At 37.6% G+C, this 24,352-nt stretch overlaps 3 protein-coding genes across 3 annotated transcripts; 2 read left to right on the top strand and 1 right to left on the bottom strand.

The window, feature by feature from the left end:
• Positions 1 to 254: 254 nt before the first annotated feature.
• Positions 255 to 10,769, top strand: tgoln2 (trans-golgi network protein 2). The gene is made up of 4 exons (XM_038285778.1): positions 255 to 479; positions 7,825 to 8,963; positions 9,201 to 9,284; positions 9,804 to 10,769. Exons 1-4 carry the CDS (start codon positions 425 to 427, stop codon positions 9,807 to 9,809), a joined length of 1,284 nt encoding a protein of 427 aa, XP_038141706.1. The 5' UTR covers positions 255 to 424; the 3' UTR covers positions 9,810 to 10,769.
• Positions 10,770 to 13,435: 2,666 nt separating this feature from the next.
• Positions 13,436 to 14,227, bottom strand: zgc:153044 (uncharacterized protein LOC751678 homolog). Its single transcript, XM_038285762.1, has one exon. It carries the CDS (start codon positions 14,144 to 14,146, stop codon positions 13,598 to 13,600), a length of 549 nt encoding a protein of 182 aa, XP_038141690.1. The 5' UTR covers positions 14,147 to 14,227; the 3' UTR covers positions 13,436 to 13,597.
• Positions 14,228 to 16,645: 2,418 nt separating this feature from the next.
• Positions 16,646 to 19,799, top strand: LOC119783976 (putative nuclease HARBI1). Its single transcript, XM_038285763.1, has 4 exons — positions 16,646 to 17,201; positions 17,276 to 17,388; positions 17,467 to 17,578; positions 19,377 to 19,799. The coding sequence occupies exons 1-4, from the start codon at positions 16,763 to 16,765 to the stop codon at positions 19,751 to 19,753; spliced, it is 1,041 nt and encodes a 346-aa protein (XP_038141691.1). The 5' UTR covers positions 16,646 to 16,762; the 3' UTR covers positions 19,754 to 19,799.
• Positions 19,800 to 24,352: the final 4,553 nt, after the last annotated feature.

The following is a 24,352-nucleotide window of genomic DNA, read 5'->3' on the forward strand; positions in this document are numbered from 1 at the left end:
AAATGTAACAGATGTGCTGGAAAAGAAAATATAGTAGAAAGGACAGGTATGTAGTCTTAAAGGAATGATGGAAACGGAAGAAAACATAAAGGAAATTTATTCATTAAGGAAAGCATTATTTATTTTTCTTCATAACACAAAATAAAAAAATATATATTGTAGGTAGGGGATGTGAGTCCAAGTTGCTATACACTCCTGTACAGTAGGTGGCGGTATGCCGCAGCTGCTTGCGATCCGCCATCATAAAAAAGTAGATGAAGAAGAGCGACTTGTGCGGAAACAGAAGTCCCTCGTGAATTTTCCAACCTGTCGGCTGTCATTTGTCTCCTCGGATAGATTCGAGTAGAGAGGATTGGGCAGATTAGTTTCTGTTCAATTAGAAAGGTTGTGTTTAAAATCTCTCGGTGTGAACGCAGCGGACACAATGCGGGCAGCTTTATTTCTATTTTCCCTTTTACTTTCCTCCGTGTTGGTCACAGGTGAGTGAATATTTGTTTGTTTTAAGTTATTAAACCCCCAAAACATGACGTATTTTTCTTGTGCTAACCTCCGTTTACGTTTGAAGAACCGCCTAATATCCTCCCTTCACAGTTTTCTTGTTTACTTTAACGTAGACTACGTCAGTTTCAACTATTGGTATTAAATGAAGCGTTACCGTCAGCAGCAGCTTTGTTCAACCCACATATTTCCTTTCATCGTTTCCTAACCCTACAGTGATGTTCGTGACCCAAAATTGTTATTTTGTTTGTGATACAAATATCCAGATTGTTATAAATTATACACAGAATCACAACAATAAGACGTATTTCTGGTTAATTTCACAAATATAAAGGTTATATATTTCGGATATGATGGATAAATTCCTCAGATATGTCAGTAAATGTTTTGTATTTTTCCAGATTAACTTTTTGATCTGAAATGTGAGACTCCTTTAAATGGGCACTGATGATATTTCCCTTTTGTTTCAAGATGGATAGAGGATAATTTTGGACATAAGTTTGGACATAGCAAATGTTTTTGGATAAAAACTAAACACATCTAATTTAGTCGAACATCACTGTAGGGTAGAGCAACCTTTTAACTTTGAAGACATAATTATTTCATTTAAAAATGTATTGCTCTTATGCCTTCATATTAATACATTTATTTTTGTTGAATCACCTTTTTAAAATATGTTTAATGTTGGTTTAATGAGATAATTTATTTTATTTTATGTTTTCACAAATCAAAATAGAAACTCAGAATACATCAATAAAATAAGAAATGGGACGGAGTGTGACAGAAACCTCATATGGCTTATACCAAAGGCCTCAATCCTAGAGCAACAAAACACCAGGAAGCTCACATTATTAAAGACATGTCACTTTACTGTACAACATTTTTTTGTTTTTACATTTTAGCTTTCAGATTTCAGGGATTCAATTTTTGTAAAATCATACATCACTGAATTTTTTCAATAACAGTATTTTTTTCAAAGACTTTCTACTATTCATCTCTGAAGATTTGAAATATTTTCTATATTCATTCTATAGTTTTTTGCACCACGATGCCGAAAAGAAAATTGCACTTGAGTTTTAATACTTAATGGTAAATGAAAGGAGAAATCTAGTTTAGTGTTATATGAATGGACTTGGCAGTTGTTAAAAAAATAATCCTTGGAACTATCAGGAGACTGACCCTTGTTTTATCATAAAAACAATGGTATAAGTCTGATAAATATTAATTTCACAAATATTCAACAGCTGTAATTTGGAGAAAAAGGGAGCACTAGCTGTATCAACTTTAGAAAATGTTGCTGAGTTAACAAAATCTTTTTGTAAAAGTAGGATTTTTTAAAGATAACTAAGAAATGTTCTTGCCCAAACAGTATTACAATATGACAGGTATGGATAATATAAAGTCAGGGGTTGACGTTAAGGATTTTTACCACTTGCCCAACTTTCACATTTCATTTGCCTACAAACAATTTTTACTTGCCCAATATAATGTTTGATAAATATAGTTCCTAATATTCATTTTTGTATATATATCAAAGAAACATGTTTGTTTTTTAAACGTTTTTTGTAATTCAGTATTTTTTAAGTTTACAGGTTCCTGGTGTGTATATGCACGCATCAGATAATGAACTCAAGCCTACATTACCGTGTTAACATGCCTTTCAATCCTTCCTGCACATTCTTTTCAAACTAAACTTTGCTTTAAACTGTTGTGTGCTTGGAAAAATATAAATTGTAATGTTAAAAATCTAAAAAAAAACTTGGCAGGTTAAAAACTTCAGATAAATCACAAGACAGAAGTCAATGTCACAAATGAATAACTTTTATTTTAGAGTCACGGTATGTTGATACAAGATAATACTATTAATATAATGAGACTTTTCTAGAGAATCATTATACATAGTTATTTTATACAGGGTTTCCACAGTCTTACATAATTTCAGAATTCCCTGACTTTTAACTGACTCAGGATTAGTTTTCCCTGACAAAATAAATGTAGCAACAAGAGGTCACCAATTTAACATGTTTAGCTCTATAACATTTAAATGCACCTCTCCAATGTCTGAGAGAAAAAAATTTAATGAACATTTTTTTATGTATGACCTGCGTCACTGTACAGAAGACTGCCATATGATAGCCATATTTACACTGTGTGCATGGCATACAATTATGCCAATTTTCCTAATCCCTGACAAAAAAATTTTAATCTAGGGTTATCTGGGTGGTGGGTGAAATGGGTGGAGGGTAAAATAGCCTTGTAGTTGTTTTTTAGCCTTCCAAGTCGAAAAAAATGTGTCTGATTCGTGCCGGAGAAAAATCCCCGGACAAAAATCACGCCATCCGGCTTTTTGAAATGAGAATGTGTACAAAACAACAAAAATGGCGCCGGCAATGCTTCTAGGTCGTTTTCAGCGATTGTCAGTGATTTCAAAGTAATTTTGAGTGATAAATCTTTTTTTTTTTTTTTTTGCGATCATTGCACTTGCCCGGCCGGCAAATTCAATGAAATTTGTACTCTCCCGACAATAGAAACTACTTGCACCGGGCGATCGGGCGATGGTTAACATCGAGCCCTGAAAGTTAACATCACTTTATTGTGAACAAAATTTCTAATCCTTCTTAAAATACCTAGAGATTTAGTGACTTTTTTGCAGACTGTATCAATTTGTTCTCTCCAAAGGAGTTTGTTTTTCAAGTTGAACACCCAAAAAACGAACAGTGGCAACTTTATCAATTTGTTGATTTTAAATACAAATTCTTTCATCAAATGTAAAATTTCTGTGCCAAGCAAAAACCATGAAATTGCATATTTTTTCACATTCAAAGATAACTTATTGGCTTGGAACCAGGTTGAATATTGGGTTAGATCTCTGTTCAGTTTCTCTGTAAGAATAGTCAAGTCTTTGTGAGAGATCACAAGATGAGAGTCATCTGCAAACAAAATAGGTATTTTAGAACTTGTGACATTTGCAAAATCATTAATGTAAACTAAAACAAGAAAGGTTCACAAGATAAAGTTGAATTTGTTTAGTTTCTTGATCATTTTTGATACATGGTTATTATGCAGAGTAGAAAGAGCTGGATCAAGTTTCAGTTTTTATGAACAAATTATTTCAAAGACTGTCAGGTATCTTTTTAGGGAGGTATTTAATATTAAGCAAAGAAAAGGTAATCATCTATCCAAGTTGCTTTCACCATTGATTTTTATCCTGCCAATAGTTGTTTTGTTGGTGCTATAACATGCAAAAAGAGTTATATATTATTGTGCACACCTCTGAATCCTCACCTAATTAATCTAGGTCGACACTGGAAGTCTTTGAAAATACTAGCGTTATCTAAATAGCCTGAGGAAGGAGGATTATATCACTTTTTGAGAATGGATGTATCATCTGCCTTCTGACTTACCCTGATCTTGTGATTTAGCAGCTGCAAAATGTGAGCGTTAAATAGGAAAATATTAAATGGTTTGAGAGGCCGATTTTTCTTTATGGAAGATTTCATAACCAACATATTTTATGTAGATACAAGTGTTGCATAATTTTTTTTCTTTATCTGATTTCTGAATGTTTTAACAATTTTCCTCATTAACCATCATACTAGAATTGGTATAGTATTTTCAGATATTAAATACAGTAAAGTCTAAAACGTCTGCATGTAACTCTACACAGTGTTTCAATATTACTGTGTTAAAAACCGGAAAGGTTCTTGAATTTCAATTCAGTGCTGTAACGTTCTTGAAATTGATTATTTATTATGTTTCATGATGTTTATTCTGTCTCCAAACATCACTGGGATTAAATATTAATGAAATAATGATTGGGTTTGTGAAAATGTCAAAGTCCATCCATTCATCCAGAGTTGTATTAAATTTCCTCCCAAACCAGGATGATCATAGGATTGGCTCAGCTTCAGCTCCCTGATAACTGCAGGGACTGTTTTCAGTATTATAGCTGTAAACATTAACTGCTGTTATCACAGTGTTATCATCTTAAAATACACATGCTATCCAATGTCCATCCTTATCTGCTTTATTGGTCATAGCAGCAAAACACGCTCAAGCTAAAATCAACACACCATTTATATTTCAAAGCTTTAGCAGTAAAAATTTAGGAGAAGGGAAATTTGAAGTCATAGTGCAATGTGCAGAATTGTTATCATTATTTTTTCACTTCAAAGAGAGGATTCGTTAATACTACTGTAGCAATCATCTAGTTTTGCTTACTCAGATTTAATAACTTTTTCTCTGTCTCCGGAAGCAACTATATTGCATTTTTATTTTAATTTCTATCAGGTATTCAAATAGCCTGAAAGAAAATATAGAGGCCTAGCATTTGGACTCGAAGCAGACTGACATTTGTCTCATTCTGCGGTTTTACACTCTGCCTTTGAAACTGTAGGTAGAGATATGTTGTTGTCAGGCTTTTAGCTAGTAATGCGTACAACCTTTACTAAAAAAGATAACAAATTATACAACCTATTTTCCCCAGGAAACTACAAAGTTCAGTATTTCACAGCAGATACAGTAGTTGGAAAAATGTGACCTTTGCTGCTCGACGCAGCGCATCAACCATTCAGAGATGCTGATCTGGGAGCTGGAAGGGAGATAGACAGAGCAGTGTTGAGGCAGTGATATGACCTCTCCACTGAAACTGTTCATTAACGCCTAAATTAACTTAAAATGTCGAAACTTTCCAGCAAAATATGTTCACTTTTATTATTCTTGTGCTTGCAGTTTGAGCCACTGTACATAAAAATCCCTAAACTCTACTTCCAACCACCACAAACAGTAGGGGTAATCCCCAAGAGGCGACCAGATCTGATGCATCAGCTGCTGGGGATTCCCAGTGATGGTACCTGCATTTTAAGGCAGGAACATAATTGTGATGACTGACTGCACAGAGGCTGTTTTAGCTGGACTTTCTCGCAAAAAAATGTATTGAAACTACTTTTTACCCACTTATCACAACAAATATAGCAAAACCACTCTCTGCCATTGAACACAGGAGCAGCACGAGTAACAGATGCATCTGTACACACTTCACTGGATGCACTTTAGGAGCATCAAGTATGCATCAAAGATGCTCCTAAGGAATGTCTGAACTTAATGTGGACAAGCATAAAAAATGAAGCAGCAGGCCCTTTTTTGCTGCTGAAATCATGGTGTGAACGTAGTATTATGCTTTCTGATTGAATTAACCTATGAAACATAATATTGTACCTAAAAATGACCTCTAGTAAAGCACACATACTTACCATCATCAGAACAAAAGTAGTGTTGTAACAAAGACTAAAAGTTAGCTTCATTTCACTTAAAAATGCTGGATTGCCTGTCTAAATTACTAAATTGTACTGGGTAGGATAACCCCGACCCCCCTATGCCACACAACGCCTGAAGATGTGATACACCAAGGTGTACACCCTGTGAATTATTCTAGCTAAAAGCCTGGTTGTTGTTGTTTAAGTGTTTGTCTTAAGACGGCATTGTTAGAGTTCTCTAGTTGCCTAAAATAGAAGCAAGAAAGTTTTGTGGTAGAGTGTGGGTTGTTATGTGTGGGTATTTCCTGTGACGTAGTCACAAATTCATGACAAGTTAGTTGGCTTTTCTTGACCACAGATATTTAAAACATAACATGTATTTAATACAAAAACAGTTAAAGGAGAATTAGGGATTGTATTTGAGTCAATGAGTCGATGCAATCAACTGGTTTTCCTTAGATAGAAAACTTTGAATCAATTTGACTGTATGATCTGGTTGAACTGTAAAGTGCCTTGAGATGACATGTGTTGTGAATTTGGCGCTATATAAATAAACTGAATTAAAATTGAATTGAATTGAAATTTTAAAAAAAAGTTTTCAGGAAGCCATTTATAAAGCTCAGGTTACATGCCACTATAATGAACTTTCAAAATAGCAGGGTGTTCAAATACTCATTTTCCTCACTGTATATGGATGCATGGCATGAACAACTGGAACAATCCATACTGATTAAAAACGCATAGTTTTAAAATTATTATGAACCTAGATGTATAAAATCACATTCATAGATTGTATTTTTTTTTTCCTTTTTTGATGATAATATATCACAAAAATACTTTTGATTTATCAGCACTTTTATTAAAAGAAATAAACTTGACAAGATTATTGTAGGGGAAAAAGGACACACAGCTTGCCAGTTGGGGGTTAGACCCAGCTGTTTTTGCCAATGGGAACCAAGCCAAATACCGGTTCTTAGCGAGTCGACCCGTGTTAGAAAAACCTGCATTAACCCATAAATTTTTCCATCAGTAATAATCAGGACATCCCTACTTGCCTTGTGCCATTGACTCTAGAGAAGTCCCTCACACTCAGCATGCATGGAGAAGCAGTGGAGGAAAAACTCCCCTTAAACAGGAAGAAACCTCCAGCAGAACCAGACTCGGTGCTAGTGGTCTGTCAAGGTCGGATAAAAAAAAAAAACAGAAGCAAATACAGAAATGGAACTAAAAGCACTGATCCACAAATACTTCATATGTTGGAGAAGGTAGTGGTAAGCTAGCTACAAAGGAACCTATGATGAAAAGGACAGGGTCTCTTTTGAGATTAAGCAAACTACAGTGGCTGTAATGAGCATAATGTTTCGCTAACCATTAAACGAGACAGTGGTATTGAATTGTCAGGACGAATAAAGCAGTAGCAACTAAAATTGGCAATAAAACAACCCTGCAGCTGCAACTAAACACCATCACCGTGTGCAGTTTGGGATGGGGAAAAACTTACGAACAATGGGCTGTCTCAATCTTCAAAACAATCCAACGTGACTAAAGGGTTCAATCTCCAAAACAAATTGTTTTTAGCTGTTTGGTGTATTGATAAATTACTTATATTCAAATCTCTTCCAGTTTTTTGTGTTCTTTACAAAGCAATTTTAATGAACTTTGAAAAATGTTGTACATAAACTATATTGCCATTATCATATAAAAGTTTAAAATGGTCCCAACATGACATATTCCAATTTATTATAGTAATTCCTGGGGCATTTCAACGTCCTGTCACACCTACAGTACACCTTACCACTGTCTTATATCTCTCATACATGTCTTGCACAACTCTTAACATACATCAACCAAATTGAAAAGAAACAGTGAGTGAAAAACAATTAAAACATCTTGTACAGAAATACTTCAAATTTTGTATCTTTTGTTTGTTCAGTCTTGATTATTTTTGTTCATGAAAGTTCCTCAAATGAAGAGAAATTTTGGAAACTGCTTGTCTGTTATATTTCATTGATTGGTCTGAAAAGGAAAAATTCTTTGTTAAACTGTATTTTAATACTTCTCCTATTTACAGGGGCTCCAGCAGCAAAGAATGGAGACTTTGCCCTTCAGCGAACTCGTAGGGATAATTCAAATAAGGGTTCAGAGACAGATGCTGGAAACAGTGCATCTGTTAATGATTTAGGTGAAACGGCAAGAAAAAATGAAACTGAAAAAGCAAACCAGGCAAACCAGCCTTCTGTTAATGAACCGGGCAAAACAACAAAACCGGAGGAAACCGGAAAAGCAAACCAGGCAAACCAACCTTCTGTTAATGAACCGGGCAAAACAACAAAACCGGAGGAAACCGGAAAAGCAAACCAGGCAAACCAACCTTCTGTTAATGAACCGGGCAAAACAACAAAACCGGAGGAAACCGGAAAAGCAAACCAGGCAAACCAACCATCTGTTAATGAACCGGGCAAAACAACAAAACCGGAGGAAACCGGAAAAGCAAACCAGGCAAACCAACCTTCTGTTAATGAACCGGGCAAAACAACAAAAACGGAGGAAACCAGAAAAGCAAACCAGGCAAACCAACCTTCTGTTAATGAACCGGGCAAAACAACAAAACCGGAGGAAACCGGAAAAGCAAACCAGGCAAACCAACCTTCTGTTAATGAACCTGGTGAAACAACAAAAACGGAGGAAACCGGAAAGGCAAACCAGGCAAACCAACCTTCTGTTAATGAACCGGGCAAAACAACAAAAACGGAGGAAACCGGAAAAGCAAACCAGGCAAACCAACCTTCTGTTAATGAACCGGGCAAAACAACAAAAACGGAGGAAACCGGAAAAGCAAACCAGGCAAACCAACCTTCTGTTAATGAACCGGGCAAAACAACAAAAACGGAGGAAACCGGAAAAGCAAACCAGGCAAACCAACCTTCTGTTAGTGAACCGGGTGAAACAACAAAAACGGAGGAAACTGAAGAAGAAAACCAGCCTTCTGTCAATGAATCAGAAGAAATAACAGAGGAGGAGAAAACTGAAGAAGAAAACCCGGAAAAAACAGGCAGTGAAGTTCAGAAAGATCAGGAAACACCTCAGGATAAAATTCAGTACACGCAACCAGGAATGAAGGAGGAGGAAAGCAGCCATTTCTTTGCCTACTTTGTCACTGGAGCTGTACTGGTGGCAATGCTTTACATCGCTATCCACAACAAGCGCAAGGTACGTTCCTAATCATTTATAAAGATATTCACTATAACATGCAGCCTAAAACAAACTAAACTCATTTTGTCTCTTGTGATTGATTCCTTTACCTTAAACAAGAAGTTGTCACAAAGGGGAGCCGTGGTTTCAGTTCAATCACCCATTTTTAAGCTACAGGTGGTTTGTAGAGGGCTGAAGCTAATTTTAGCAGAATATACTGACCAAAATTTCTCTATTGTCTTTTTATGTTTTTAGATTATTGCCTTTCTTTTGGAAGGAAAAAGATCCGGATCCACTCGACGACCTAAATCCGCACACTACCAGAAGCTGGAGCAAAATGTGAGATATAGCAGCAGTGAATCACTGAAGGAGACATTTTTTGCAATCTCATTGAAAAAAATCAGTGGGCTTGACTTCAGGTTTTTTTGCTCAGTGATGCTGTTTTAACCATGTCTCCTTTTCATTGTTAAATTATGAACTGATCTTAATGTGTTGAGTCCTGTAATGCACTTTTTAAGTTTAGTGTTCTAGCCACTCTGGGGAAATTCATCACTGTCATATTTTCCAATAAAGGTCTGATACTGCCAGTTTTTAAGGTCACCAATTCTGAATTGTTGAAAATATTTCTTAGTATCTCAGCTGTCAAATAAAGATTGTACATATAAGAAAGAGTCATACTGACAGGCCTTCACAGCAAACATTTTTTGACAACAGAAAGCTTTAGAAAGAGATCTGAAGTTTATCTTTGACTTAACCCATCATTGTACAAAGGAATTTGGAATGGATTTGAGGAGATGTAGTTCTTTATAACAGCATCCATTGACATGTTGGGGTGACTTGCAACTGTTTTTCTTTCAGATGTGATCCAAAGCTTCCTGGAAAAACTGTGGTGGATCTGCACTAAAGAAAAGGACCTTTCTCTATATGGACACTTCCGATTTTGACTTTTAACTGTTTGTTGCATGACTAAGCATATGACAGATTGCCTTATCCGGAGGGTATGTTAAGTAGGCTTGCAGTATTTTGCACTTGTGTAAATGTTTTGATTTTTGGGCCTTCTGGTTTGAGGGAGGTGGTGGATCAGGATGCTTGGTAGCAAATCAGTTGTCTTAAATCTGTCTTGTTTTTATGTCACAGTATAGATGTCAACATGTACCTGAATAAGCCATCACAGAGTGTTTTGTTGCTTTGGAAATGCCTTTAATATATGCTGTTTCCTTGAAAACAATCTATTTTATAAATACAGGTATAATCAGGTTAATGTCGCCTGGCTAATCTATGGTCCGCTTCCTCTGTTTGAGCTGAGGAGGCTTCAACTTGTGCCACTTGATGGGTTGGACTCATCCATTAAGTTTACCTATAAATGTATTTGTAGGATAGGATTTCAGTGCAGACTCTTTGTTTTTTTGCTGTCAGGAAAAAGAGTACTTTGCTGAAACTACCACTAAAATATGAAGTTGGGTCAGCCATCAAACATTTGTTTTGTTATTTAGAAATGAAAAAACCCAAATCTTTTCCAAATGGTTTGAGATAATCCTGTGGTTTATCTTGTCTTTTTTTTTTTTTGCCTCATACTTTGAGGTAAACCATTTTTTTTCTTCTAGGAAGTGTGTATGAACCAACTTGCAGCTTTCTAGAAACAGTTGTTTGTAATATCTGAAATTGTTTTAAAATTTGACCTGTGGTTTTCTGTGAAGATGGGTATCGGGAAGGATTAAATGATGAGGTATTTCAGAAAGAATTGTATAAAGATAACGTTTTTTTTTTAAATATACCAGATCTAAGCAGTTTAGTGCTTCTACTGAAATAAATTATATCTGCTTATTTTCTTTTGTCAGTTTCTTTTGTCAGTTTGATAGATAGATACTGAATTTATCTAAAAATATCTTTGGCACAGAGCACCACAAAATAAAATGATTATGGTAAAAACACAATTGGTCAGCTGCCAATTATGGTAACTAGACTGGAGTAGATTTAAAGTGCTAATCTTGTGGAAGATTTTTAGTCTTCAGGCAACAAATTCCACGTATTGGCTCAGGGAAAACCAGTTTGACCAGATGAGTTTTTACTGATGGTACCTTGCAGTTTGTGCAAGGTACTATCCCCTGTGCATTTGGGGGGCGGTGAACTGTGGAAATAGGGAAGGGAAAAACATGTCAAGATGATAACATGAGATAATAGCCTGATTCATATTCTGCTGAAATTTTAGATCTGTTGCAACAAATTTTCGCTATAGTTTAGTCAGATCCAGCCACCACAGAGTTTTAGAAAAGCAGTGCTAACTGGATCTTCAGTAGCCTCGTGAGACCATCCTGATCTCGCGAGCTTTCAAGTTTTCACTCGCAGATCAGTCTGGAGACTCTCCGTTAAAGAAAATTTGGAGCCGTTCACCAAATGAACGTCCAATCAGCGTTGGCTTTGAGGCAGGTTGAGGTGTGACGCAACGAGAAGCGCGACAGTTCAGTCTAAAGAACATGGCGGCTTCAGCCGATGAAACTAGCGTTAACGTGGCTATCGAGCAAGTTTGATCGGAATTACAGAGTATTTCTTCACTGAAAGAAGAGCAAAACACTGCTCTGGAGGCTTTTCTCAGAGGAAAAGATGTTTTTGCTCTTCTCCCGACTGGTTTCGGCAAGAGTAGCCTGGCTTGTGGTTGTGTTTTCGTCGTTGCTCTGTTAGTACGTCACATGCTTCGTTGATCTGATTGGTTTATTTGGCCCGTCTATCACCAACATAGGCCAAACAGCTAACCAGTATTTTCGCCCCTTCCCAAAATTACTTCAACGGAAGGTTTCCAGAAGGATATGCGGAGCAAATCCATCTGGCGGAGTCAGGTTAGATCTTCAGTGAGGCGAGAATGTTTTTTTTATGTGGATGATAGACAAACATAACATAGTTATAAAATGAGGGATCGTTAGTATATACTTCATTTTTAGGCCTACAGTCTACAGCATAATAAACACTGTTTCTATAAGTTAGTTTCTATAGCTGTAATATATTAAATAGTTTTTATATTTCAAAAAGTAGTTCAATCTTGAACAATTCTTGAAGAAATTTCCTTTATAGTTTTGGACTTAATCTAAGCTTCAATTTCATGTGAAGCTACTTTGAAACAGGGTGAAAAAAACTGTTTAGTTAGATCTTATAGAATATTTCATCTTGCTATTTTGCTAAACTACTAGTTAGCAGAGTTCAGAGGGAAAACTAGACATCCTTCTCCATAGTGACACTCCACCTTAGTTTTTTTCTGTCAAGAACATTTTTGGGGAATCCTGTAAGCTCCATGTTTTTATTTTTATTTAAATCTTTTTAAAAACATAAAGGTGAGTACCACATTAATCTGAGATAATTCAAAAAATATCAAAAGGAAATAGCAACATAAAAATTGATACAAAAATTATAAAATGCAGAACTGAGTTAAATAATTAATTTGTGTATATAAGCTGCATTTAGGTGTTTAAAGCTTTTTAATTGTCAGATTGTTTTAAAATAGAGCTTGAGGTCATTTATTCAGGAGAAATGTTTCCTTCTCAGTATTATCCTTTTGTGAATTTAGAACTTTGGATTTTGTAGGAGCTGAAGTGTCTAAAACCAAAGTAATGAAATTGGGATTTGATCCTCTTAGGTATTAGAGCTTTAATATCTTTCCAAAGTTTTTTGACCAATTACAGAGACTTCTTTTTATTCTTTAGTAAGAAAATATTTGTATAGAAGAGACCAGAATAGACTCATTTGAGGTTCTGGATGCTTCTTGCATCCAGAATGCTCCTTTTAGTCTGTATCTTATGAACATATGAGAGGAAAGCGGTGTTTATGCATTTAACCATTTACAGGGCAAGTTACCATTTTTGATCACTAGCATACCTCTTAGAAATGGAGTTCCCCGCCATCCCTCAGTGGGGTCTAGAAGCACAAGATCTATATCCGGCCATTAAGCAAAGATCCTGCTACATGGCTGTACATCTTATTTTGGCGTTTGACCGATTAGATGAGCCCTTGAATGATATATTACCTACTGTAAATTAAGTTGGGGGAAAAAAAAGGTTAAGAAAAAAAAGGTAAAGTAAAAAAGTGAATAAGCCTAGTTAATTATTTCTTGATTTATAAACTAAAACACTTAAGTGCCAGTATCAGCATTAATGCCGCTAAGGTTATTTTGGACCAAAAAAACGTGTTTCTTCCACTCTGAGTGTTTTTCATGAATTTCTTATAGAAGCACTTTGGTTATTTTTCTTAATATCTTCGGGCAAGTTGGCATTTCTACATTGATTTTTGCCATGAAAATATCCATATGTTTTAATTTTCCAAAGGTAAAGTCTTGTCCTGAATTCCAATGATATATATATATATATATATATATATATATATATATATATATATATATATATATATATATATATATATATATATATATATATATATATATATACATATATAAAATATATTTTTAGTGCTAATGAAAAAAAAAGAACAGCAGACAAACATGGGCTTTTAATACTTTATTTTTGCATTTATTTATAAAAAGAATCGTGAAAGTGTAGAAGATAATAATAAAAAAAGAAAGTTTATTTACTCTCCCAGTGGCCAAAACATATAAAAGCCATAATGTCCATAACTGCTCAGTGTTCCACCCTGTAAGGGAAAGTCTGTGGTCACAGATGCACCATGTTTCTGGCCTCCTCTGCATAAATATCCGGTATCTCTCCTAAAGCAGAGGGAACCATCCTGACTGAACTGCTGCCTCTCAGCTCCTCCTCATACCGGATGAGCTGCTTCCAGAAGCCGGGGTTCGGTCTAACGATGGGCCGGCATCTCCTCAGCATCCTGTGGGCCTCCAGCAGACTCATCCCTCGGTGTTTGATCAGGAAGGCCAGGCAGAGGGCGGCGGAGCGGCTCACTCCGGCGTTGCAGTGAACCAGTGTGCGGCCACGGCTCTCTGCGATGCTCTGGATTTTATCCGCCACCTGGTCAAAGTGATCTCTGAGTGAGGAGAGCGGGGAGTCGGATACCGGGATGTGGACGTACTCCTCCACACCAGGAGGAGGAGGAGAGCTGCTCCTGGTCTCTGTGGCGTTTATGATGCAGGTTATCCCACTGCCTGTCACCTGGGAGCAGTCCTTAGCTGCTCGGCCATTACTCAGGAAAAGGTGGTCGGTGACTCGGCACAAGCCAGAGAAACCAGGGCTTCCAGACTGATGCATAAAAGACGGGAAAAGGTCAGAAGTTGTCTGGTTTCATTTAAAATCCGCCAGCAGAGGAAGCGGAGGCATACGGCAACCGAGGAAGATCAAATCAGAACGAACTCACGTTACGATGTCGCCCCCTAGTGGATAATGATTTTAAACTACCGGTAAAATATTTAGCTATCCCGCTTCAAATTAGTGCAAAGCACAGTTGGTCGGTAACTAGTTACATCTACTGGAGTAACTTGAAAAAATAAATAAATACTTTTATGAGCACTTTTCAAATCAGTAAAAATATGATGAAGAATTCTATCTTAGTCAGTTAAAGAACATGCTGCTGTCATTTTGCACATCTCTGATGTTGCAGCTGTTTTCAAATATCCATTAGTGTAAAAATGTCCATAGCTTTATACTGGTTATTTCATCTCCAAGTGCAAAGTTTTATGTTGTTAAAATACTTTAAAGTACAGTATTTTATTGTTTATCTTTTAACTCTTAACTATTGTTATTCTTATACATTTTTCTAAGGTTCACATTTGTGTGACCATTTTTTCCCATAATCTTTTTGCTGCTGTAAACACCAGAATTCCCCTATTGTGGGACAATAATGGGATTTTCTATTCTATTCTATTCTATTCTATGAGTACAATTTCTGGCTTTTCAATCAATTGTGAGTAACTTCAAACAAGGTAGTTTTAAACAAACATGCCCCAAATGAGGAACACATTCTTCACCTTCACTACACATGGATATACTTTAGTATATTCTGCTGTAAAATGAGTCTTATCGGGCTACCTTCAGCTTCATCTCCTGGTCGCAATCTTTACTCACTGTAGAAGCAACGGTCCACCTCTCCCTCTTCGGTTCTTTCAAAGAACGTTTGTATTTTGGGAAGTTTTTTCCGTTCTTCCAGCAGCTCATCTTTCCTTTTTCTTTTCCGCTTAAGTACCTCTTTTTGGTATCCATCGTCGCTTACACATTGTACATAACAGATATGGTTATAATCTACACTGTGGATTACCCATAATTCCAAGTGGTATTGTAAGAAATAAAATACTCAAATACATCATTCTTTTAAGATCTTTATTTCGGTTTGAAACATATTATAGGAGAGTATTTTTTACCAGCCGTCTAATGAACTATACACAGTTATTAACATAGTAATTAAAAGTACTACTGTCTGCTTTGCTATTAGGTGTCATATTTAAACGGATCATCATCATGTTGAAATCTGGCATGTGTTGCGGTATAAATAAGGTGTGATCAGTCATCTTATTATCAGGTGGGTTTAAGAAGAATTTTTCACACTATTACATCTGCAAACAGACGTCCTAGTCCACTAAAGCATAGAGGGCCACCCAGGTGTTAGTGATGGGGCCCCTAAGCAACTGCAGTCTCTGCTTATCGATAGTTACGCCACTGGTTCGTTTCACGAAGCAGATTTACTGAAAGCTCTTAAAGGAATAGTACACCCAAAACATGATTAGCCTTCATTTTCTACTCACCCCCATGCTGAACAACACTCTGGAGTACTTTTTTGATATCTCAAATGCATCTGGAGATCTGGGAGGCTTCTTGCTGTCTGCTGACATTCAAATAATGGAGGTCTATGGTGACCGAGACAGAAAGGTCCATAAAAGTCCACAAAAAACGTGTCAATATTCCTCCATACTGCTCGTCCAATGTATTCCAAGTGTCCTGAGTGGGTAGCATCCAGAATTTACTCGAAACGAAGTCATTTAGAATGTTTTTAGAGCATAAACAGTAGTGTATAGGATTTCCTGAAAGCGCGCACATGCGCGCTCACGACGCTACGGAAGCCGGCAGACCAAACCAGCGCATTCAGCTCGGCAAAGAACTCATGCTCTTCCTCAACACTGAAGTCCTCAGACATTTTTCTTTCGTTGTTTCTTTCTTTGCACAGGTAAACAGCACATTTCTTCTTCTACGCTTGCATTATTGGCAGAGCAGACGCTGAATGCGCACTTTCATCTGGTTTGGTCTGCCGGCTTCCGTAGCGTCGTGAGCGCGCAGGTGCGCGCTTTCAGGAAATCCTATACACTACTGTTTATGCTCTAAAAACATTCTAAATGACTTCGTTTCGAGTAAATTCTGGATGCTACCCACTCAGGACACTTGGAATACATTGGACGAGCAGTATGGAGGAATATTGACACGTTTTTTGTGGACTTTTATGGACCTTTCTGTCTCGGTAACCATAGACCTCCATTATTTGAATGTCAGCAGACAGCAAGAAGCCTCCCAGATCTCCAGATGCATTTGAGATATCAAAAAAGTACTCCAGAGTGTTGTTCAGCATGGGGGTGAGTAGAAAATGAAGGCTAATCATGTTTTGGGTGTACTATTCCTTTAAGTTGTCTAAAACTGAAATGAGGAAAACTCAGAGTTTTTGAGTTTCACAAAGAGAGTTTCCTCCCCCTGTTTGGGTTACCATGGTAACATTCTCTCCAGATCTAACATGGTTGGCAGCTGGTTTTTCAATGAACCCTGAGTGTACCGTGTCTCCGCCCTCTAAGCCACTCACTCACTTCCTGATTGAATCAGAATGCGCTGGTAGGTCTGTGCAAACAATAAATGAAAGCCCGTTTATTTTAGACGCAGTAAGCGTTAAACATGGCGTGTCCTTTTGACGAGGATCCAATAGATGAAGGAGCGGCATTAATCCGCAGAGAACTCATCTGTCGTCGGCAGAGGATTCTCAGACCGCGCATAGACGTCCTCTCCCATTCAGACAGTTTCCTTTATGAGCGCTACCGTTTCACCTCACAATCAATCACATACATCCACGACCTGGTTCGTCCACACATTAGCAACATTACGCGCCGGAGTCTCGCTCTCACGTCCCAGCAGCTTCTGTGCGTGGCGTTGCGTTTCCTGGCCAACGGCTCGTTCCTGTACAACGTGGGAGAAGCTGAGCACATCAGCAGGGCGACGGTGTCCAGAGCGGTGCGCAGGGTATGCCTGGCCCTCAAACGACTGTTACCCAACTTTGTTCACTTCCCTGGGAATAAACCCATCGAATCCATCAAGGAGGAGTTCCACAGGATTGCAGGTGAATAATCCATTATATGCATTAGAAATTATTTCTTTCTGAATAACCTAAACATCTATATTCCTCCACTTAAGGATTTCCAAACGTTATTGGATGCATAGATGGAACCCAGATTCCAATCAAAGCTCCCTCACATAATGAAGCTGATTATGTGAATAGGCACTCTATTCACAGCATCAATGTGCAGGTAGAGTTACTGACTACTGTTCCAAGATGTTAAAGGTTGCCTTAGAATTAAACATCTTTCATTCTCTGCTCTGTCCAGATAATCTGTGATGCTGGGTGTTTAATCTCGAACGTTGAGGCAAAGTGGCCTGGGTCGGTCCATGATTCAAAAATATTTCAGGAATCTAACCTCCGCAACAGACTACAAGGTGGTAAGTAGCCTAAAGTTTAGCACAATATGGCCAGAGGTGTCAAGTAATGAAGTACAAATACTTTGTTGCAGTACTTAAAGGGGAACAAGTTTTTTTTTTTATATTGACCCCTTGATTTTATGTTATTACATCATGTTCTACTCATATGAGTTTTGTGTCATTTGGAGCTGTTCCAAAAGATATTCCGTTAGGTTAAATCCAAGTAATGTCTTCCTATGGGCAACAAGTTGAAGGCCGGACTGAAGTTGTAACAGGAAGCCCGGGCCACAGGCGGCTACAGTCTACCCCTTCTATTCATTCGGCGAGCTAATCTGAATCGTTCAATTCCATTTGGAGAGCGAGATCATCTGTGGTAGCAGCACTAGACATCTTCCAGGCATGTGAGTAAAACTAGATGCAGTTCAGCAGACAGGATGAATGAACGGTAGCCGGCGCGCGCGGATGATGTCATACACACTCCGCTTTGTTTAAAAAAAATATATAAATATAAAATATATAACTGCGGATGTCTGGGGGACAGTGATTCGCCTACATGTTATGAATGCTGGTGTACCATAAAGAATAAATTATTAACAATATGTAATAACGTAAAATCAAGGGCCCAATGTAAAAAAAACAGTGTTCCCTTTTAAGTACACTTTTTAGGCATCTATACTTTACTCCATTATTTATTTTTCTTCCTACTTCTGACTTCTACTAATTACATTTTCACACAAGTATCTGTACTTTCTACTCCTTACATTTTTAAAACAAACGTTACTCGTTAAGGCTGATTTATACTTTGAAACTAGGTCGTTTGCGTAGGTGTCGCAGTGAATGCAAAGACGTCCCCGCTCCCTCCGCAGACACTCTGCTGCACCTCTCCCAAATTGTAGGTGACAGCAGATAGGAGGCCCGCTTGCTTTGTTTGTATTACCGGAATTGCAGAGCGAGGTGTGCGAGAAAGCTGGGACCCTATTTCCACCTGGATCCCTGCTCTTCTTCGTCCTCATGTCCCTCTGTTGTCGGACAAACTTGCCCCCACTTCCTCACCGCCTATCTAGACCCACAGCTAGTTCTTGATTCTCTTGCATTGTGGCGTGGAATATAACATAGCACAGACCACGCTTCAAAATTGAGCATAAATCAAAAATGTCTTCGTCAAGCTCACTGCGACACACTGCGGCAGGGAGTATAACCAGCCCTTTACTCTTGGCTTCGGTTTAATGTTTATAAATATTTATTTTACGTCATGTGCACCATCCAATGCATACCATTGGCGCCATCCACATCTAGTCAAAACTAGTGTAATTGATGAGTCATATAACGCAAACACTAATTGGTTAGCTAAAGGAAATCATCAGAAGCAAGCAGGTGTTCAAACTACAAACGCGAATTGTCTATGCCATGCTGCAATGTCGGATTCAGAAAAAGATGTTGAAATGTTTGAAAGGTTCGGACACAGGCGAGAGCGTATCGGGAGATGGAGACGGAGACCAACATCCCTCATCCTTGGCCCTATCTTAAAATCTTTTTTCAAAATAGTCGAAAAATTGGGCTTTCAATTCATATAGTGGCATCTGGCTGTTTTTTTTTTAAAGGTTACTTTACACTTTTATACTTTAAGTAGTTTTTTGGAGCACACACTTTTTCACTTTTCTTGAGTAAAGAGGTCAAGTTGATACTTCAACTTTTACCAGAGTGTTTTTAAACTGCAGTATCTATATTTCTACTTAAGTAACAAATGTGTTTACTTCTGATACCACTGAATACGTCTCACTGGTTCCTGTCCTTTTAATGTATCTACTATACATTACAGGAGAGTTTGATGGCTATTTGCTGGGAGACAGGGGTTACCCTTGCCAGCCATGGCTGCTGACCCCTTACCCTGACCCAGAACCAGGTCCCCAACAGAACTTCAACCGGGCTCACTGCAAAACCAGAGCCCGGGTGGATAAAACCATAGGCCTGTTGAAGGCCCGTTTCCAGTGCCTACATTACCTCAGGGTGACCCCTGAGAGGGCCAGGGATATAATTGCAGCTTGTGTTGTTCTTCACAATATTGCCATTATTAGAGGGGAACAACACCCTGCCCTACACATGGAAGACTTTGATGACGAACCCCTGCATCTACCAGCCAACCAGGATGGGAGGGAAGTGAGAGACGCCGTATGCAAGGATCACTTCTCAGTATAATTCACTGTCATCCCCCCTGCTTAAATAAAAAGAACCATGACATACATTCTACTTGGTCTTTATTTCCTATAAATATACATACAGAAGTTAGGTTTTGCATCCTTCCAAAAACCTAGGACTTATGTTCCAGGACGGCCTTTCTACTTTGGCAGTCCAGGTAAAAATATTTCTTTATCCATCTTTTCACTTTTCTTTAAGAAGTAGATCTTATACACTTCTCTAACAGGTAGCTGGGGATAAAGAAAGTGTAAATTAATGCATGCAAATTACCCAGAATGACCCTCTTGCTTATTGCGCATCTATCTCACTGCATCAATCTCTGCAGTAGTTGTGGGTCCCTCCTGCTGCAGGCCAGCTACACTCTGTTAACAAGGATTGAAATATGTTAATACCTCAGTAGAGGCTGAATGTCACACTATATTCTACAAGACTGATAAGGAATGAAAATTAATTAATAGTAATATGCAGCCACCCTGTATACCCCTCTGTGAAGGCCAAAGACATTTTGTCTTCATCCTAGAGGATGGACATATTTCAGTATGGGTCTTATGCAAATTTTGAGAAATCATTGGAGTATTGCATGCTTACAGATGAAATGTCTGTTGCGGCACGAGGGGGCTCCATTAGAAATATTTTACCACCGATATCTGTTAGGACAGAAAGGAAAAGGGGGCATGAAAGGGAAATAAATGCTTGGATGTATATGCTACTAACTAGTGGACAAAGACATGGGGAAAATATAAGATTGCACCATTCTTCCCTATTAAGCTATAATAATAATATCTTTTTGGTTCATCATTTGGTAATGCCAGTGTTTATTATTTGACTTGGACAGTAAATGCAACCCCCTTAAAGCCTCTTTTAGCTGTACCATGCACAGCTATGGATGGTACACTGTAAAAAGTGAATGCAGCCCCATCATCATTTATTTACTCCACTTGGTAACAAGTAATTTGATTAAATTTACGCAGCTTAAGTTATGTCACTTGGTAAATAATGAACTAAATAAATTGGGTTGGATCAAATTAATCTGATTACTTGCTACCGACTGAAGCAATTCATTTAAGTTGGAGCAGCATTCAGAAATGCATTAAGAAATGTTGGTTGTCTTCAAGGACCACTTTTATCCAAACAAATACACATTTACAGTATTAGGGATTTGAATGAACATTAAACTGGGAACAGTAGTCTAATATTTCTTCCCATGACTGTATCTATAATGAAGCATCTGACCCCTGTGTCTTGGAAGGAGGGCTCACAGGATGAGCTCCCATGATTCCCTCAGCTGCTGGCCTTCCTGCATTCCGGCTTAGGGCCCGCTCCTCTGCCTGCGTTAGTTGTGGAGGTGGTGGAACAGCAACTTTTATGGGCCTCTGCCTTCTTTCTGTTGGCTGGGAAGAGGTCTGTTAGTTTTTATAAATTCCCTTCCTTTTAACAACTCGATATCAGTGAGAGCACAAAGTGCATAGTGACAAAAAAGAAAGAAAGGGAAAAAAGCATAGTCAAACATCCATTCAGTATTTACTGTGTACTTTGGTTCCTCAAAGACTATGACTATTCAAACCATAAAATAGCTTTCTCTGTAATGCTATCATGATTATGACCGTCTTCATATAAACTTATGCATCAACTTGGGCAGTGGTTTTCTCAGATGCCATCTCCTTGTCCTATACAGCTGTGGAGGTGTTGCTCTTTCTTTTAAAAAATATGCTCAAACTCACCGTATGCCTGCATTAAAACTTCCAGTTCCACTGGTGTGAAATAAGCCGAGGGAGATCTTCCTTTGGCTTAATTGTTGTCATGGTGACTCATCAATTCTGGGCTCCCCTGATGATGGCTTTTTACTCTTGTCACGCACGTGCTTAAGTCTTACTGGACCTATTTAGAGTTGATTAAACTAATTCATAGCAGCTGTTGTGAAACTGAACACTCAGAGTTCATGACATTAGGCTAGATCAATTTTTAAGGCGTGAGTTGAGGATTTGAATCTGAGTTTGTTAAACCTGCTTTGTGAAACGGAAATTAATGTAGCCCGATAAAGCTAAACTTTTTTTCTAATAGGGGAGGGACAGGAAAGGTAAACGCTCATTTCAGGGTACTCATTCTTAAGAATAATCTACATAATGTAATCAGGATTTTGCAACATAACCCAGAATGGTTTAACAAAACATGAGGTCCACTTTTTAAATTATATGCAGGGGAGGAGATACATGGGGGGCCATGGCCACCTTTAGCCAATCATTGGCCACCCCTACGATTTTTTTCTCTCAAGTAGAATATTCAAAACATTTTAATTTTATATATATTAACAATTACTTGACAACAAAAACACTGGTTAATTGTGCACATCAATATACCAACATTAGAGATGAATAGTACAGAATTCATGCTCTTTCAGAGCTAGATTTTGTGTTATAATGCCTTAAAGAGAAAATGATGTTTCTCTGGAAGTCAAGTGTCTTCAGTAAAATTATAGATACTGTAAATAACTATTTTAACAAAAACCTATTAAATTATAAATTTATGTTAGTACTTGTAAATATAAATTTTATGTAGAATGATATTGATAACAGTAGGTAAGTAATGACAATGGAAAAGACTCAAACCTCAAAGAATTTTATCCAATATAGCTTTTATCTAGAAGGATGTTTAAATATATGCATCTATTTGTTATCAAAGGCTGTAGGAAACTATAGTTTGACATTATTTAGGAATATGGATTTTTTTGAGTGTTCCTGTTGGAACAATTTAGATTGACCCTAAGGTTCTGGTGCCTGTCCGCTTTTGCCCACCCCTCAGTATACATTGGTTATTGCCTGGCCACCCATATTAAACTTTTCTGGCTACGCCTCTGACTATATGGCTGTTAAAAAAATCTTTAGATGTTATCATCCATTTTATGTCAACCAAATTATGTAATTATCTTCTTTCATACAAGGCACAGAATGAAGTTATCAGTTCTTTCAAAGTTTATATGTCACAGGTCCCGTGTTTGTGTGTGTGCATGGGTGTGTGTGAGTGACTGATGCATCTCTCCAGAGAAGATCTTGGTGGAGAACCTGGGCAGTCTACACAGGTGGAGCTCATCAGTCTCATCAGAGTGCTGGGCTTTAAAGAGCAGCAGAGCCTTCACACAGTGCTGGTTTCTTATTGTTTTCTTGCTTCCTCATCTTTTGCTCCCCTCATGTTTGTTTCCTGACGTTTATTGGATTTTGTTTGGTTTTCAGTATTTTTGATTTTTGCCTCTGTTGTTCTTGGACTTTTCATTAAATCAGCAAAACTCACCTCTCACTACTCTTCTCTGCATTTGAGTCCTCAAAGCCTCCACTCATCCTGACGATATAGGCCTTTAGCCACACAGAGAAATAAAGCTTAAATCTACAATATAGCTTTAAACTGTAGCCCCACACTGCCTCCCCCTCAAACAATACGGAGGCTGACATGGTACAAAAGGGCTTCCAAGACGTCTGCTTTGTCTACATTATCATTTGATGGTGAAGTTTTATTTACATTAGATCACAGCATTAAATCCATCAATTCTTCAATATATTTGTCTCAGGTACAGTGACAAGTATATGAATTAGGAGATGAGAAAATGTCATGAATTAACTACTGTTTTAGTGAAGGAGGCTGCAGAGATTAGCTTTTTTAAATCAAAATGGAAGACAGAAAATAATGTTGATAAAGGATAATGCAGGGAATGCTCTTTAAGGAGGTCTGAATGGCTTTTTAAAAAGCTGTTTTAATTTAGCCCTAGAAAGACTGTTAATTGTCCTACCTCCAACACGGATCAGCTGATCCCTTCTCTCATGTTGAACCGCCGCCTACTCCGCCCGCAGGCTCCTCTGACCATCTAAGTTGGGTTTGGAGATCTAAGAGTTAAGCTCAGGAGAGCAGGTAGACTGGTATTTTATTATGACTATCATTACACTACATCTGTTAATGGCTAATATAAGTACTGGTTTCACATGTCAGCTCCATACGTTTTTAGAATAATGGGTAAATTAAATGGGTAACTCTTCAAATATGTGACATCACCTATGCCGTCAATAATAGTTGAATCACTACTCAGGAAGCAAACCACATTTAATGATCTTATGCCAATATAGTTGTTTTAGATAAATAAGAACATTCGTATGGGCAGATCCATATACAGGCACATTTGATAATGCTGAGAGTTTAAATTATGTTGGTAACTCAGTTCACTGTCTAGAATATTTCACATATATTAATGTTTTCATGCCTACAGTTGATTACGATAATTATTGAAGGAGTACAGCTAATGAAAACAATAGTTTTTAGATTATTATGTAAAAAAAAAACACTTTAAGAACAAAAATGTGAGCTTAATGAAAACATTTCTTTTTTTACATTTGTTTTAAAAGCTACTTTAAGACTGACTAACAAGTCTAATGTAAATTGATCAACTGTAATTGATCTCTAAGTCAACAGCAGTGGTTGGGGTCTGTTGCCATGTGATAAAGCAGAGGGTCAAGGGTATATCATCTACTGCCATTTACTTACTTGAGATAAGCACAATAACCTCTGCAAGAATCTTTAAAATGATCCAGATGTTTGACTTGTTTAGGAGTCTTGGCG

This window comes from Cyprinodon tularosa, unplaced genomic scaffold (genome assembly GCF_016077235.1).
Source record: "Cyprinodon tularosa strain WSP-4 unplaced genomic scaffold, ASM1607723v1 ctg214, whole genome shotgun sequence".
Lineage (NCBI taxonomy): Eukaryota > Metazoa > Chordata > Actinopteri > Cyprinodontiformes > Cyprinodontidae > Cyprinodon > Cyprinodon tularosa.